The 16,228-nt window shown below is 46.1% G+C and overlaps 1 protein-coding gene across 1 annotated transcript in view; it reads right to left on the reverse strand.

The window, feature by feature from the left end:
• Positions 1 to 1,574: 1,574 nt before the first annotated feature.
• LOC117693496 (collagen alpha-6(VI) chain) overlaps positions 1,575 to 16,228 on the reverse strand; it is a 136,793-nt gene continuing 122,139 nt past the window's right edge. The window contains exons 34-37 of the mRNA XM_034484178.2: positions 15,331 to 15,427; positions 11,777 to 12,448; positions 9,397 to 9,490; positions 1,575 to 3,370 (exon numbers count right to left, since the gene is read on the reverse strand). Coding sequence (XP_034340069.1) covers positions 3,166 to 3,370; positions 9,397 to 9,490; positions 11,777 to 12,448; positions 15,331 to 15,427 — 1,068 coding nt within the window. The 3' untranslated portion in view covers positions 1,575 to 3,165. The remainder of the gene's footprint in view (positions 3,371 to 9,396; positions 9,491 to 11,776; positions 12,449 to 15,330; positions 15,428 to 16,228) is intronic.

Here is a 16,228-nt window from a genome sequence, read left to right on the forward strand (position 1 = left end):
TCCTGAGAGTTGGGGTTTGTTTTGGGAAGTATTTTAGGTAGTAAACAGGTAGGGGATGAACTCTGACATGGGCTGTTGCTAGGCAACAGAGAGGACTCATGGGACTCTGCTCCTACACTTGTACACTTTTGTCCCTGCTGTTCACTGCCTACTGATGTACAATTGGTTACTTCTGTATCAGCTCATGAGCAATGTGGCTCTGCCTGGGCATCATTATTACAGGATCTGCCCAAAATTCCCATCAACTTGCATTTTCCAATGGCGATTATTTACTAAATGCTAGGAAAAAAAAGGCTCCAGGTAAACATTTCAAGCTTTGTAAAGCCCTCAGTTGCTTTTCCGGTAAGACAAAACTTTTCCAGCTAACAGATTTCTATTTTTATGCAGATTGATTTTCTTCACATTTCATTCTCTTCTCTGAGAAAAGGGTTTATGGTTGTTCAGAATTCTACTTTGAAATTTGTTACCTGGAGATAAACCTAGCCGACAAGATAACCCAAAGCTGAGGAACACTGCTTGTTAAGTACGTGGCACATTTTCATCGCTCTAGTATAGTCTCCAGCTGCTTCCTGACCGTTTACATGCTCAGTCCAGGCTCAACCCAGGGGCTGGATGGCTTAAACTGCAGAAGTGTGAGGAGTTGCTTGTCACAGAAAGGTCAAGGTTGGCAGTGTTGGCTCTCACTCGACCATGGAGATTTTGGAAGCCTGGCATGACCACTGCCTGATTGCACAGCTTCTATGCTAAGTTCATTCAGAGAGCCGCAGGAGCTGGGGAGTTGTCCATGGAGAACGGGCCTTGGGCATGGCGCTGTTGGATTAGCCATGCACCTCAGAGTGCTGAAGATAAAGGGACGTTTGACAGACAACTGGTTTTGTTCTGCATTTACCGCCCATTGCTCTCTCCTGTCCCACAGATGACCCTCTTTGAAAGCAGGTTATTGGTGCAGTTACAGTCTGACGGCTTAGTGTAGAGGTAATGGGAGCCATAGCACCTGGGTCAGTTATAATGCAGTTTAAAGACAAGATGCTCCAGTTACGCTCACTGTGGTACTTACCATGAACATACGTTACTAAACTTAGACTCGGCTTAGCTTTTTCCAGTTTCTACTATTTTGGAGTCAGAAGTCATAAACTTAGGAATTTGGTGTTTTAAGTTCTTACTTTTTATGTGTATGTCTGCACATGTGTGTGCAGTGCCCTGGGTGGGTGGGACAGAAAAGGGCATTTGATCCCCTGGAGCTGGAGTTACAGGCAGCTGCGAGCCACTCAGCTAAACTTCAGCTCTCTGAAGGAGCAAGTTCTTAACTGCTGGCCCAGCTTTGGCACTAAGAACTTTTAGCTTTTGATTCTTTGAGACAGGGTTTCTCTCTGCAGCCCTGGCTCTCCTGGAACTCACTCTGTAGACCAGGCTGGCCTGGAACTCCGATCGGAGATCGGTCTGCCTCTGCCTTCTGAGTGCTGGGATTAAAGGTGTGCGCCACCACCTTCAGCCAGGAACCATTTTTAAAAAATGTACTATTTGCAGCATTCTTCAGATCCTTAACCTGTTAAGGATTAAAAATATGACCCAAGATGCTAAAATAATTTTAATCACCAAGCGATTTTTACAAAAGGTACTATACTTAACAACACAGGAAAAAAAAAAATACATTTTCAAAGTATTCCCAACAATAAGTAGAAAAGTGTGTGTGCTCAACCAAAGTTAATTAGAAAAGTCCCTGCTGTTACAAATACCTCTTAAATATTGCCCAGCAGTTTCTTGTACTGAGACATACAATGTTCCTGAGCCTCTAAGCACCTTTAGGATACATGAAGCTGATGTACACCTGAGTATGAACTAACTGTTACTCCTGGCTTCCCTGCTTCTCACAAGGCTCAGGAGGTGTCTTCATGCAATTGCCCCAGGAACAGCAGCACAAAGGGTTAAAAAATTTACTGCACATGGCTCATCCACCCAGATTTCCTGAACAGGGATACAGAAAAGAAGATCTGAATGCCTGCAGTGCCAGTAACCTGCTTCCCACACACAGCTCCCTTTCCTTTTCAAAGACATTGGCGTTTTGTCTGACTGTGCCATTGGTAACTGGGAGTGAGCTGTAAACTGAGGTAAGATCCGGGTGGTAGGCCTCAAACACAGTGCCACTTTGATGTTTAGTGTTGAAAATGCCCCTACCCTAAGAAGAAAGAAATGGATGGGGATGGGGAGACAAAGCCACCATAGAATGCTTGAGGGGCTGGGCTCTGAGACTCAACCCAGATTTTGGGATTTTTCTTAACACCACAAAGCTTACTTCAGTTTCATTCCGAGCTCCATCAGTCCTGCTTCGTGCTGCTCACTGTAGCCCGATGCTTGCTGCCCAGGGCGGTAAAAGGACTCAGTGTAACTCATGACAGTATGCGTTGTTACTCTTCTTGTCTTGTCTAAGGAACATATGGATTAGTAAAAACTAATAAATGAGCAAAGCTAGGAAAAAAGACCAGAAATCCACTGACACAGCTTAGCAGGAAGTTCTATATAGAAACCCAGTCCATAAGCCTGACTGGGATTTCCGGGGAATCAGTCGAGTCTCCCACTGAGTTTAGGAAAACAGACCAGGCAAACAACTTCAGAAGGCCAGAGGCATCCTTCCAGCACAGGCCATCCCAGGCCAGCCAGTCTACCCAGACAGTGCTGTCCTGAAGGTCAGATTGCCAAAACCATGTCATAAAACCAGCATCCATTTCTAGGGTAAATGTTAGCTAACTCCACAACATCGAAGCCCTCTGATTAAACAGATGAACATTAAATCATAGCACATTAAAAGGGCAGCTTTTGCACATGGAAGACAGAGCAGTTGCAATTAAGAGTTTACATTGGCCCATGCCCACATGCATAAAATCAACTTCAAATTTATGGCTCCAACTTTCAAAACGTGTGTGTGTGTTTTCTTCCATCTCTTCATGGTTATATCATTATGCTGAAATTATCTGGAGTTGTCAAGTAAACATACAAGACAGATTTTAATCGCAAGTGTAGGGGGTCAAGGTACCTGACCAACTACAGCCACTGGCTTGTTCTTCCCTCCAGAGTAGTCGTTGGATGCTGGTGAACAGCCCAGTTAAGAGCTCTGAGTTCAGGGGTGGATCTGGTGCTAAGTCAAGAGTCTAGCCATGGCTAACTTGTTCAGTCACTTCGTTTACTGAGTTTGGAAGTAGCTTTCATTGCTTCTTTCCCCTGTTTAAAGGTATAGTGTGTGCTTCTGGAAAGACTTGAAATAGCAGCTCTGCCGCCTCTCAGGATACTTGAAAGGCGTTTTTTATCTTGAAAGAGCTTTGCTGCCTCTGGTGCGTGGTCTTTGAGGATAGCTTTCTGTGGTCCCGGAACAAAGCTGCACAGCAAAAGAGAACAGCACATGAAGCCAAGCCCTTCCAGCCCAACTGGCTCCATGGTAACCTTTCTTCCTAAACCATTATACCCACTTCATCATCCCACCCCTCCAGGGTAAATTTAAAAATTATTGAAGTAGAGATTTATATTGGCTTATCATAGTGATGATACAGGGGGAAGAGAGGAAGGAGAGATAACAGTATAAAGAATTTTGAAAATGCCATATAGAAACATTTCATGAGTGTATTTAAAAAATAAAGGTATGCATGTGCATATATATATACATGTGTACCTACATATATCTGTGTGTGTACATATACATGTATGTGTGTGTACATATACAGGTATGTGTGTATATTTATTTTTAAGGGTACACTACATGAGGTGATGATGCTGCCTGCCCCCAAGAGCCATCCCCTCATCTAGCAAAACCTGCAGTGCCAGGCCTAGGAAACCTCTCCTTCAAGTTGTTGGTCGGGAGAATACAAGCTTCCACAGCAGTGTGGGCTGCTGCCCTTGCTCTTGGTTGCCTTTGAGAACCTGAAGGTAAGAGCCTATTGCTGAAGACACCTTGGACAGGGGCACTTAGGGGAATTTGACTGGGCCTGATCTAGAAGCTGCTTGCCTGAAGAGCAGCTTTCAGTATTAAAAGGGGTTTGCAAGCTGCCAAGGGAGAGGAACAGTCAGTGGTCCTACCCAGTGTCAAGCCTATACACCACAATGACCTGACCAGCAAGATGTCCCCAGGGTGCAATAGTGGCCCCTTTTGTTGGACAACCAACAGCTCACTATTGGACCGTAAAGCCTGCTCAATGGGAGAGAATCCACACCTATTACTGTAAACCTGGCCAACTACCCATGGCTGGAGAGGTTGTACACTCTAGAGAGCCTTGTGCTGCCATTTTCCTAATGAATACACTTCCTAATTCTTCTAAGTACCTGTCTTTATACCCATAGATAGGTCTATTTCTCAAGTCTCACCAAAGACGCTCCCTTTCGCAACAGAGACCTGTTCAAAGTACAAACAATACGTGTCTTTGGGGTACCCAACCCCAACGAACAGATCTGCAATGTAACCCTATACCTCTCAGGGAACACTGTGAAAGAGGGTGGAAAGATGTTAAGGACCAGAGGACCAGGATGCCTACTTTTTCATGGGATGAAACAGGAGATGTCAGGATGTCCCCCTAATCACGACAGGGAAAACACACCCATGAACGCTCAACAGCATGCTTGCATGAACCAGTCCAACATGATGACACCACCAGTTGAATACCAACAGGGATGGGCAAAAATCACAGGCTCCCATTCTTAGATGAAGAGCTACAGATGGCTTCTGAGAGGGAGAAACAGCTTCCTCTGGGGACAAGCTCCTGCATAGATTGTCCAGTCCTAAGTGGCCTGCCCTGGATACATGTACATATGGGCAATGCTAAATAGACCCAGAGGTTGTATAGACATGCATGTGCATATATACATAACACATACACAGATGTTGTGTAACAATAAATCATGGAGGGGATGTGGAGGGAGTTGGAGCTGTGAAGTGATGAAGATGCAGTACTCATTACAAAATTCTCTAAACTCTTAATTTCTTACATTTATATAATGCTTTTTGTCATGTTTGCCCACCTCAACCCTCTTGTTTCAAGTGCCCATCATCCCATTGTCTCCCCTACTTCATGTCCTTCTTTTGTCATTAATAACCCTGGGTTCAATTAGTGCTCCCCACATGCACACAGTGTGCAGCCATCGGCTGGGCCATGGGCAACTCACCATCCAGTGGCCACTTCTGTAAAGGAGCCGGACTCTGTGCAGAGGATTTCTTTTGAGTCTAAATGCACTGTTCTCACGCTTGGCTAGCTCGCCTGTGTGTCTTCCCCGCCCTTTTCCCCTCCTTCCTTTGATTATGTCACATCCCTTAGGTGTAAGGACAAACAGCTGGAGAGGTGGCAGAATTTGGTTCCCAGAGCCTGTGTAGGGCAGCTCACCCACCTTACCCCAGCTCCAGGGTATCTGACACCTTTGGCCTCTAAAGCCACCCATCGTGTGCACACACCCATGATGGAGATTTTATATATAAGTATTAAAAATAAGTCTTTTTTAAAAAATCATTAGATTGGCAACTACTTCTAATCCCAACCCTGGCACCCTTTCCACAAAGGGTGAAACATGTTAAAAGCCTTTCTTTGTGTTGTTTTGTTTTAGGGGTAGGGTTATATGTGTGTTCCTGTGTGTGTGCATGCCCATGGGTGCACGTGTGGAGGGCAGAGGACACCACCTGGTATAGGTCCTCAGGGACCTTCACCCTTCGTTTGAGACAGCTGGCTGGTAGTAAGTGGTGTGAGCTCCAGGTGTCCTCGTACCTGCTTCTTATGTGGGGTCTGGGGATCCAAATTCAGGTCCTCAATGTTTACGAAGCATGTGCTTTCTGTGCTGGGCCCATGGCTTATCTTTGAGGTTTATTCTTTCTACTGTTACAGATGGGCATTTGTATTTGATAAAGCATTTAATAAGGATCTTAGTAAGGATCACTTGACTACCGAATATTTTCTTCTTCTGTGTCGTCTTGTTTGGGAGAATACTTTGCTGGTTGGTAACTCCAACAACAGGCTTTCAGGGCAGAAATGAGGATAAAATAATTCAAATTTTCAACTTGAGCCTAGCTCTAGTGAAGCGTATAGAAAGCAAGATGTGGCATGTTCTAGATAAAACAGGGATGGACGGATACTGACTGTAGATTTCCATTCCTTGTGGTCACAGATTCCTCTATCTGTGTAGATAATCGGGAAGCAGCCATGCTATGCTTACTGACTGAGGCAGTGGGGTGAATGATACAGATAAGCAATGTGTGTGTATGTGTGTATGTATGTGTGTGTATACATATACATATAACTATACATATACATATATCGTGCATCCAGAAAATGTACTTTGGAAAGCAAATGTGCAGCAGATGTGTCGTTCATGTGGCAGGGATGGCTGTCCAGTTTTACCATCCACCAGTTTAGGCTCTGCCTATCTCTGCTTCGGAGTCTGGCACAGTATGTAGGTGGCTTTGTGCCTTTTACTACCTTGGAGCAGAGCTGAGTGCTTACACAAAGCTGTCCTATGGTCTCTCCCTCTGGCCATCTGTCTTCTCGGTTGCCTGTGGTGAGATTCCACACCTTTCTGCTATAGACAAGCTTCTCCATGTTTCCTTGAATTCACAGCATAATTCCAGTGCATGGCATTCTCGGGATACATCTCATCTCTCTGGCCAGCCCCTGTGCCTAGTCAGCAGTCTCTCCAATCCTATGTTCTTCTCTGCCTCTCCTCTCTTGAAAGGCCCAGGAGGGGAGCTTCAAAAGCAGCTGTGACTGCTCTCATCATCATCTTCGGTTACTTAGAGACGGCCTGGAGAGTCCCGGGTGATTACACCATCAGGGAGTTCACAGACAGTGGTATAGATTTCACATCTCAATTCCTCGATGCCCCAGCCACTTGGCCACTTCAGACTCACAGGAGAAGCTAGGCCTCCTCTGTGTTGGGGGCAGCGTGAAGAAGGAGAGATTCCCTGTTTAAACGCGTGAGGATTCTGTCTTCCCACTCAATCCTGCTCTTCAAACAAAGCAGTTTCTAAAATTGCCTCTTGAGTGTGTAGGTTGGCAGCGACACCTGACTTTGCAGTCGGAGCTGGCTGCAGATTTGTGAAGCCCGGTAGGCTGAGCACTTAAGCCTCTACATCAGAAGGCAGGAGAAAGGCATTTTCTTCTTTCGTGGCTGTTCCTCCCTCCCTGGCCATGACAGTGTTTTGTTTGTCTTTGATGTTGGGCTCTGGTGTGGAGACAGTATCTTCTGGTGACCCCATCCTATGGCTTGTCCTGCCATCTTCTAGACAGATTCCCAGAAGTGGGGCCCCTTTTGTCAGTTAGTCACTGGATTCAGTACCTCAGAATACTATCACCTTCCTGCTAGGACAACTGGGTGGAGATGAGCAAAGGTAAAGATAGGTATCCCAATTCACAGTGCCTGACCACAAGCCTCCTATGAGGGATGGGATAGGGAGGCCAGAGGAGCCAGAAGATGCTCAGTAACTGGAATGTGGGTCTGGGAAGGCAGCGAGCAGTAGGTAGATTTCAGGTGAACAGAGGTCATTTTTCCATCATTTAGAAAATCCATATTCAAAACTAACAGGAGCTACAGTGAGCTAAGCCTAGGTGCACAGCCCTCCAGAGTTCCTTGAAGCTGCCACACCTGCCTCAACCAGTCACATCTAAGCAGTGCCAGGCACTTGCGGCAGGGGGCGCCCTACTCCTCTTGGACTAGCTTCACGGCTGCTTTAGGCTGGACTTCAGAAACATTTGCTGCTGGACAGTTCCCCTGTTTGGTTCAGGACCTGAGGGGGAACCAGAGCCTCCAGGCAGGAGCTTCTGAGGATGGATCCGTAGCACCCGGCCGCCCCGGGAATGCCCGCCCAGCCTGGACGACCACACAGAGTGCACGCGCTCCAAGGGAGGCATAGCAAGCCTCCCTGATGTTAATGGTATCTGTCTAAGCATGAGCCAGGCAATGGTGCTTGGTCGTGGCCCTCAGCTGGGTGTTAGTACAGTCACTAAAGTGCTCCTAGCTACCTGATGGCTCAGTGGGCCGAGAGCTGGCCACACAACTTAAGGACTGGAATCGGATCCCCAGAACCCATTAAGCTAGGTTCTACAGTCCTGTAAGTCCAGCGTGGCCGGAGGTGAAGACAGTATCCCTGAAGCAAGCCTGCCAGCCAGACTTGCTAGAACATCATGCTGCCACATACATGAGGAGATTGATCAAGGAAGACACTTGACCTCAGGCTTCTACCTGTATGTACATGTGTACACACTCATGCATGTCACACACAGAAAGAGAAAGTCATCTATACCTTGGTTGCAACCATCTTACATGCTATCCTTATATTCCTTATCAAACTTCTCTTAAAGATATTCTCTTCTACACACCAGGAAGCCCATGCTGTTCAATCTCTTCAATGTTTTGTCCATACTCAAATTTCCCGAGATGTTTCCAAATCATGGTTATATTATAAGCCCTTTTTTCCTGCTCTAGGATCCAATAAAAGTTTAGAGAAGTCCGGTTTGGCTTCCCCGTCTCTAGTTCTCTCACCCCACAACTCTCATCCCTATCCCCTCAGTCATGACCTAAGCCCTACAGTCTAACAGTTCCACATCCCCAGGGTTGGCCAGTGATCTCCTCATTAACCTCCAGTCAAGCATTTCTGGCAAGAACTTCACACAGGTGATGACTATGTGTCCCACTCTGTCACCTCAGACTGCACAGAATGCACATACTACCCTCACCTCAGGAGCCATTCGGCACCATCTGTGCACACCTGATAACATGAGGTAGGCTCCTGGATTCCACAATGCACGCCAGAGACCCAACTCCCCGAAGCTGTACTCTGACCTCCCAGGTGCCTATGCTCCTGTGCATACCGTACATACAGCGATAAAGACATTAAAGAAATCACTCTGTGCTTTCTATTCATTGCCTTCTTTCCGGACTTGCTATTCAAGACCAGGCCTATGGAGGTCAGACCATCTCACCCTGTAGACATCACACTGGCAGGTGGCTTTGTTTTATTTTTAACAATGTTTCTGCTTTCTGGAGCATCTCCATTGTCTTGGGCTGGGGTTGGTCTTTCCTCACCAGACCCTGGGTGTGTCTTAGGCATCAAGAACCCCCAGTTCCTTTGAGCACACAATGCTATTTAAAAACAAGTTCTGGCCACTGGGCATGCTTGGTCCCAGTGAGGTGTCCCACTGGGTGTTTTTGTTTCAACAATTGAACTTTTCATTTAAAAGAGGGAGAAACCCTCTATCTGGTTATTTCCAGATCTACGCAGTCATTTTCGAGTTCCCTCAGTTCACATTTTAATATACTGTAACAGGTTTCTGTCTAGCTAAAATGGCTGAGGGGGAGAGATAGAGGAGGAGGAGGAAATGAAGAATAAAGGTTACACATCTACCTAAAAAGTCACATCCAGCACATGGAACATACCTTCGAAATTGGCGTGGGGGCGGCTTCAGATCCGTAGAGCGGAGTCTGTTGCACTGGGCTTTGAAGTTGACTGGTGGATACTTGTTTATCCCATCTAGAAAGAGAAAAGTCTCGGGTAAAGCTCTCACTTTAGTTAGTATGTCTATTCTGTACAGTATCACATCAGTTCCCAATGTCCATCAAAAAAATGGTCACAGGGCATGAGAAATGTCTCAGAGAAACCCCCAAACTAAGTTTGGAAAAGAAGTCTCTAGTGAATCTGTTAGTGAATTCAAACAACTTTTCGTTAAAATGCCTGTAGGTCCTAGCATCGTCAGCCATTACAAAACATAACACAAGGCAGGCAGTCCTAATAACGCTCTTGCCTTTGATAGGAACTCATTAGAGTGGTTTTTTTTATTTGTTTTTGTGGTGTATGAAAATGCAAAGGGAACAGGGTATTCCCTTTATGGCCTTTATGTTAGCAACAGACTTCATGCCTTTGGGTTCAATTCACCGTCTCACTTCATTTGGAAGAGTATTAATTTTTCATAACGCTAAAGCATGCTTTAATCCATTTGAAAATGCAAAGCTTTTTTTTCTAACGGAGAAAATTTTAAAATGTGTTACATATGCCTGAAAGCATGAAATCAAAAAGATTTGTTAAACAAATGCCTTTCTGGGAAAGCCAGGCCTGATGTCATGTACTGGCACTGGGGAGGTGACAAACAGATAGGATTTACTGGTGATGCTGGGCTTTACTGGCCAGTCAGCCTTGCCTGCTTGACAAGTTCTGCATCACTGAAAAACTCTGTCTCAAAAGGACATTGCCTGAGGCATTCCTGATGCCTGAGGCCATCCTCTGGCTCATGTGTGTGCATGTACACATACATGTACATGTGTGTATACACACACACACGCACACGCACACGCACACACACACACACACACACACACACACACACACAGAGCGGGGTGGCTCTTGCTGGTTAAGCAGGTTCTTCCTACTAACAGGCATTTCCTGGGTTGCAATGGGGCATGTCTTCAAAACTGCTGTTACAAAAAGGGTAGGACGCTCTACCATATGGCCTTTGAATCCTATCTGCTCTTTGCTTAAAAGAGTTCTGCTTTTTTTCCTAAGAGGGAGGGGCTGCCTCATTTGATCATGTGACTGGATACCCCGGCATGAAACAGGAGGAAGAATCCTGGGCTACCAGGAAGGGAATCTCAGGGCAAGTCTTGCCCTCAGCCTTGTGGGCCATCAAGCATGCTTCTTTTCGAGTTTACCGGAGGCTTACCAAGTGGTCTTTGGTTCAACCCCTGTGAAAGGCTTTCTTCAGGGTGACCCCTTGCCCTGCTCCTCTTTGGGGTTTCTGTTCCAGAATCTATGGAAATAAATCTCACTCTGGGGGAGAGGAGAGGCTTACTACTCCCTTACCCGTGTTTCCAAAACCTTGTGTGTGTGTTTCCTGGGAGCTCTGGTGAGGTGCACATTCTGATTCAGAACATCTGGGCTGGGCCTGAACCCTGTGTGTCTAACCAGCCCCAGCTGGTAGTCTGTGCTGGTCCTACTCTCACACTGAGTAGGATTTGACATCTGCCCCATCAGCAGTCTCTCTAGACTGCTCAGCACATCTGCAGCCTCAGCCCACCTCACTCTTCAGTACAATGACAGTTTTAGGAACTAGCCAGGCAGGCACTTGCTCGGACAAGAGTCAGCACTAAAAAGAGATACAGTTACCCACTGCCCCGCCATGCCTCATATCTGGGCATGGCTCCTCGGCCATCCTGTTGCATCCAAAATGGACTGCAGATTTCTCAGGACACCCAGCCAAGAATAACAGCTCGTGTTTGTTTCCTTACAAGCCCCAGTTATTCTCCATCCTACGAGGTCATGAAGCTGAGAGAAAGTTATGCCAAGCCATGCCTTTCATTCTGACCGATAAAACGGTATCTCCTAACACTCCCAGCTCAGACTTCAGAACTTGTCAAAGCAAAGCCAAGGACTGTTGTTTCTGGTTTTCTCAGGCTTCTCTATTTCTGTGTATTAACTGCAGAAACCTCTCACCAAAAGGCAGCTTGCTATTACATGATAGGGAGCCCGCGTCCAGGCTGTATTTCACACCCCCAGACTACTCCTCTCCGTGCAGACAGATGTGTGGACAGCTGCTTGTTATGATTGCTTCTCCATAGGAACCAGAGGCACTAAAAAAATGAGCCAGAAAATTAAATGCTTAGGAACCAGAGTGTCCTCCCTTCTACCATCCATTATTACATATTTTCCTCTCTGACCGTGCAATGCCCTTGAAGACAAACAAGAGGTGTCCAAGAACGCATGCCAGCACATCGCCCTTCTAGGGAACAGGCTCTTATGCTACATAGGAACAGTTTTATGACTTACGCCTGATGGAGCTTATGAAGGACTTCACAAACTTTACACTGTATCCGTGGTCAGGTTTATGAATTCGGCCAAGCTGGATCAAGTGCTGGTCTACAGGGTGGCTGGGCAGGTCTTCCAGTTCTTTGTCATTCCAGTCAGGGCCCAAGGAAAACACAAAGAGAGCGTACCCATGACATTTGGCTCGTAGAGACTCTTTTTTTAAGGTCTCCGCATCCAGGAGGCTGGTTTCCCCAGCAGATATCACAAATATGACTTTGTTTCTTCTCAAATTGGGTGTGTTTAAAAAGACATTGTCCAGTGCCCACCTGAGGGCGTGACCGAGGAAAGCATCTCCATTCAGCTGCTGGACTGCTTGCCCCACGTGTCTCTTCATGAGGCGCTTACTGCTATAGGTGGTTAGGTTGAACTCACTTCTAACCGGACTCCTCTGGGTGTTGGGTAGGAAGCCGAGGGGAGCATGGCTCAGTAGGGCCACCCTGTCTCCAGTGACAGATGTCTCTGGCTCTGAAGTGATTTCAAAGTGATCTAGCAGTGCCTCCAGGAAGTCTCTCATGTCTTCAAATTCTGCACTTCCCATGTGCCGAGAGCCATCTAGCAGGAATGCAGCATCCAGGTAGGACTGAATGGGGGGTGGTTTGGCTTGGTCGCAAGAAGCATCTGGCTTGCATAGGTCTGCAAACCAAGTCACTTAGAGTTACTAGGCAGATAGAGACAAAGATTGGGAAGATTCTACCTCAGCTATTTTAGCATGGAGGAACCACCTAGACTTTACTCAATAAATAGTTACATCTTTGGCGTCAGGAGTTTACCACCAGGATGTCCAGATCTGATACCCACCCATGAGTCCTTGACTCTATTCCATGCTACCAGTTCTTAAGTTGTGTTCAATGGAAGTTTAATCTTAACTGTTGTGTTTATAAAGTTTGAAGTGAACAATTCATTCCCTGATGTAAGAACATACTATAAGAGAACACACTTCTAGTGTTGACTGTATGCAGGCTAAACCAAGGGCCTTAATCACTCCACTAGCTGTGAAAAACTCATCTGCTTTAAAAATTAAGCTTTAAAAGGCAATGCATCTTTTATTTCAATTTAAATAAGAGCTCACAACTTCATCCCCCTTATAAAAAAAATGCACTTCCATAAAGTGAAGTCATTTTTATAAATATGCCTCTCTCATTATACATGCATAGCGAGAAAAAACAGAATGGATTTTATTGAATGTGACCACAGTGAATGAATGGGGAATATGATAAATTGGAAATGGGAGGATTCTAGAATTCACTTAATCTATTTTCATGGAACCCACTGAAGCAGGGGAGTAAGTCACTCACAATGGATGCACTATATTTCTAGAAGTTTCTGTATATGAAGTCAGTGGTGTTTTTAACATTTACTTATTTGTGCATACACATGGGTACATGTAGCTTAGCATGTGTGTAGAGGCAGAGGAGATCTTTCAAGAGTCAGTTTCCTCCTGTCCGTATGTGTCCTGGGGATTGAACTCAAGTCGTCATGTTTGGGGCCGAGCCCCTTTACCCACTGAGCTAGCTTGCAGTATCTTATTGTTAGAGATAAGGACACTTGAGGTACAGGGTGGTCTCTTAGCCTGAGAGCTTAGATGCCAGGTTCTGGTCTTACCACAAAACAAACATGACGTTTCCTCTGAACAACCCACAGCTCGGCGCACAGTTTCTCTATAAAACTAATTGTAACTAACTGGGAATCAGGCTGACCCAGATGCTGAAGGTCTGTCTAGTTTGTTAGTAAGTGAGGTGACTGAGGGTAAGAATGGGTTCCTTAGAAACCAAAGGGGAAGTTAGAAATGGAGCAACAAGCATACAGATAGAATTTAGATCTCAGCATGGACCATAAATACCAACTACTAAGTGAAAAATCTAACGGCTAGCATGCGAGTCCTGTGGGAATAGCGAACATTCTATCTCCATGTTTGTTCATGGACTCAATAAAGACAGCTCTGTCGAAGTCCCTTAAGTTTAGTGGAATTTTATGACCATGAATAATGGTCAGATGACGGAATGGTCACCTGTGTGGAGAGCCGTTTCTTAAATCACGGACAGCAGGCTGCCCATTTGCTCTGTTTTGTGGGGTTTTTAATTGCAGGAAATTACAGCCAAAATATCTTCCATTATATGCCTATGAGACAAAACAAGGGTTTAAGCCAAGGCGCAGAGCCAAAAGTCTTTCTGCAGTCACATATGTGCAGTTACCGACTGTGTAACACATCAGCACACTGTTGGAGCTGACGTGTCCAGGGGTGTGACTAAGGGCGTATAGGATGGATCGTAGCACTTCACCGGTTTATGAGAGTGAGAGCGCCAGGATTCAAAACTTCCCAGTACAATTCACAGGATGGGAGGGTGTGAGCAGAAAGCTTAAATTCAGGGCTGTAGAGGGGGACAGAAAAGGAATCTGGGAACTGTCTGCCCCCCTTCTCAGAATCACTCTCTCCAGGTGAGGTCATCTATACAGCAAACCCCAGCATCTCACTGATGCACATAGAGAAGGTAGCCTACTGTCTTTCTCCAGGTCTAAATGGAGAGTTTCAGGGAACAGAATGAGTCTCTCATTCAGCAAAAATTAAGGGCACTTCGGAGCCAGCTTTCCTGGGTTTGATCTGGTTGTGGGGCCCTGAGGAAAACAATCACATCTCTCTCAATTTGATCTCCCTCAACTGTACAATGTTACTAATAATAGTTCAAACATTCCACTGTGGTTATAAGCCTAGACCGACACGATTGATGTAAACCAATTAAAACCATGCTTAGAGCATAAGAAGCCCAACAGCTTATGTCTGAACTGTCACCACAATAGTTGGCATCAGGCAGCATAGTTAGAGGAGTGCACAGACTATAGCAGAAATGTGGTAACTGCCTGCTATTGTGACCACCTGTAACCCCAGTGGTTCCCACTTCATTATGGGACATCAGAGGGAAGAGGAGATAGACTGTTTCCAGCTAGACCAACAGACTGTGCACCGCAATCAATACTGCAAGTCTTTTTGTTGCCTAACTCTTGGGAGTCTATGAAGACCCCTGCATGAGGATGCATGAGTTTCTGTCTTCCACTCCTACTGCACTGAAAAACAGTTGCCAACCAGGAAGGAAGGTGTCAGGCTGCTCTGAGGCTAAGGGTGTGTGAGTGTGTGTGTGTGTGTGTGTGTGTGTGTGTGTGTGTGTGTGTACATTCAAGATTTAGAAAACACATATAAAATACTTTAGAGCATGAAAAACTTGGCAAGGAGACAGGCTAAGGTTTTTGTTGTTTTGTTTTTTCAATTATTATTGTTTCCTGGAAGCTGCACTAAAGTAGAGGGGCCAGGGGTATAACCTTCCTGCTGGGGTACATTGGAAAGGCCCTGCAGGCTGAGCCAAGAGGCTCCATGTGTGGAAGATCCAGTGTGTGTCCCAGCCCCAGTGAGGCCTGCCCTGGGCCATGCATATCCCCATGGCTAAGTTCCAGCTTCTCCTGCCAATGGTGACTCAACATGCTGAGCAGGCCTGATCAAATTCACTTCTCCCCACGGGTCTCACCATAGCAGAAAGTGCACCGCTGGAGTCTCTCTAATGCTGGCACTTCGTCAGACCCGGAAGGAACCACAATGACTTGGAACGTGCCAGTGTCATCAATCTGGAAGAAGCAGAAGCAAGGGAAAGAACTGCTTAGCGGTTGGGATGTAGGAACCTTCCAGCACTATTTGAGAGCTGAGGTCAGGGGAGGGCAACCACACAAGGCTGCTGGGAGGTGGCCCAGCTAGCTTTAACTCTTGACTCTTTCTTTAGTTATCAAAAGGGAATTCTGTTACTGTATAGAAGGTCCAGAGCTCACCACTGTGAGCCAGTCAGTGGCACACAGTGGGTGACATGTGTCAGCAGAGAGCATAAAGCATTTCCTATCCATATCACCCAGCCAACTGGGGGAATTCCCCATCCTTATTCTTCATATAGAACAGTTGAAGCTCAGAGAAATGTTAACACTGGTCAAGAGAGACTGCCTATGCTCAAGTCAGTTAGGGAATAGAATGAGATCCTGTCCCTCCCCACCCCCCTGCTCCTGCACCTCACCCTAAGTCCCAGGGAACCAGGAAACCAAGGGCTGCTCTTTATAATGCAGGCAAATTGACAACCAAAATTGGCTGTGACACTGTTTTAACATTCCCTTGTGAACTAGGTATTACAGAAGCAGACTCGGCAGGTCCAGGCCTAGGTAGCTTTCCTTCCTGAAACATCCCAGTCCTTCCATGGCAACTGTACCATCAGTAGCCCATCTAGGGAGCTAGAGGATACAGGGTCTTTCTTGACTCTGCCCTAGCAGGAGTGACTCTGCACTGTTGGTGGTTTTTAGAGGCATCTCCAGTGTTTTAAGTGAACCACACCTTTGGCCCACCTAAACAGTGATGAGTGACTGGTGACCAGGCCAGGACCAGCTCAG

Source organism: Arvicanthis niloticus, chromosome 21, assembly GCF_011762505.2.
Source record: "Arvicanthis niloticus isolate mArvNil1 chromosome 21, mArvNil1.pat.X, whole genome shotgun sequence".
NCBI classification, from domain to species: domain Eukaryota; kingdom Metazoa; phylum Chordata; class Mammalia; order Rodentia; family Muridae; genus Arvicanthis; species Arvicanthis niloticus.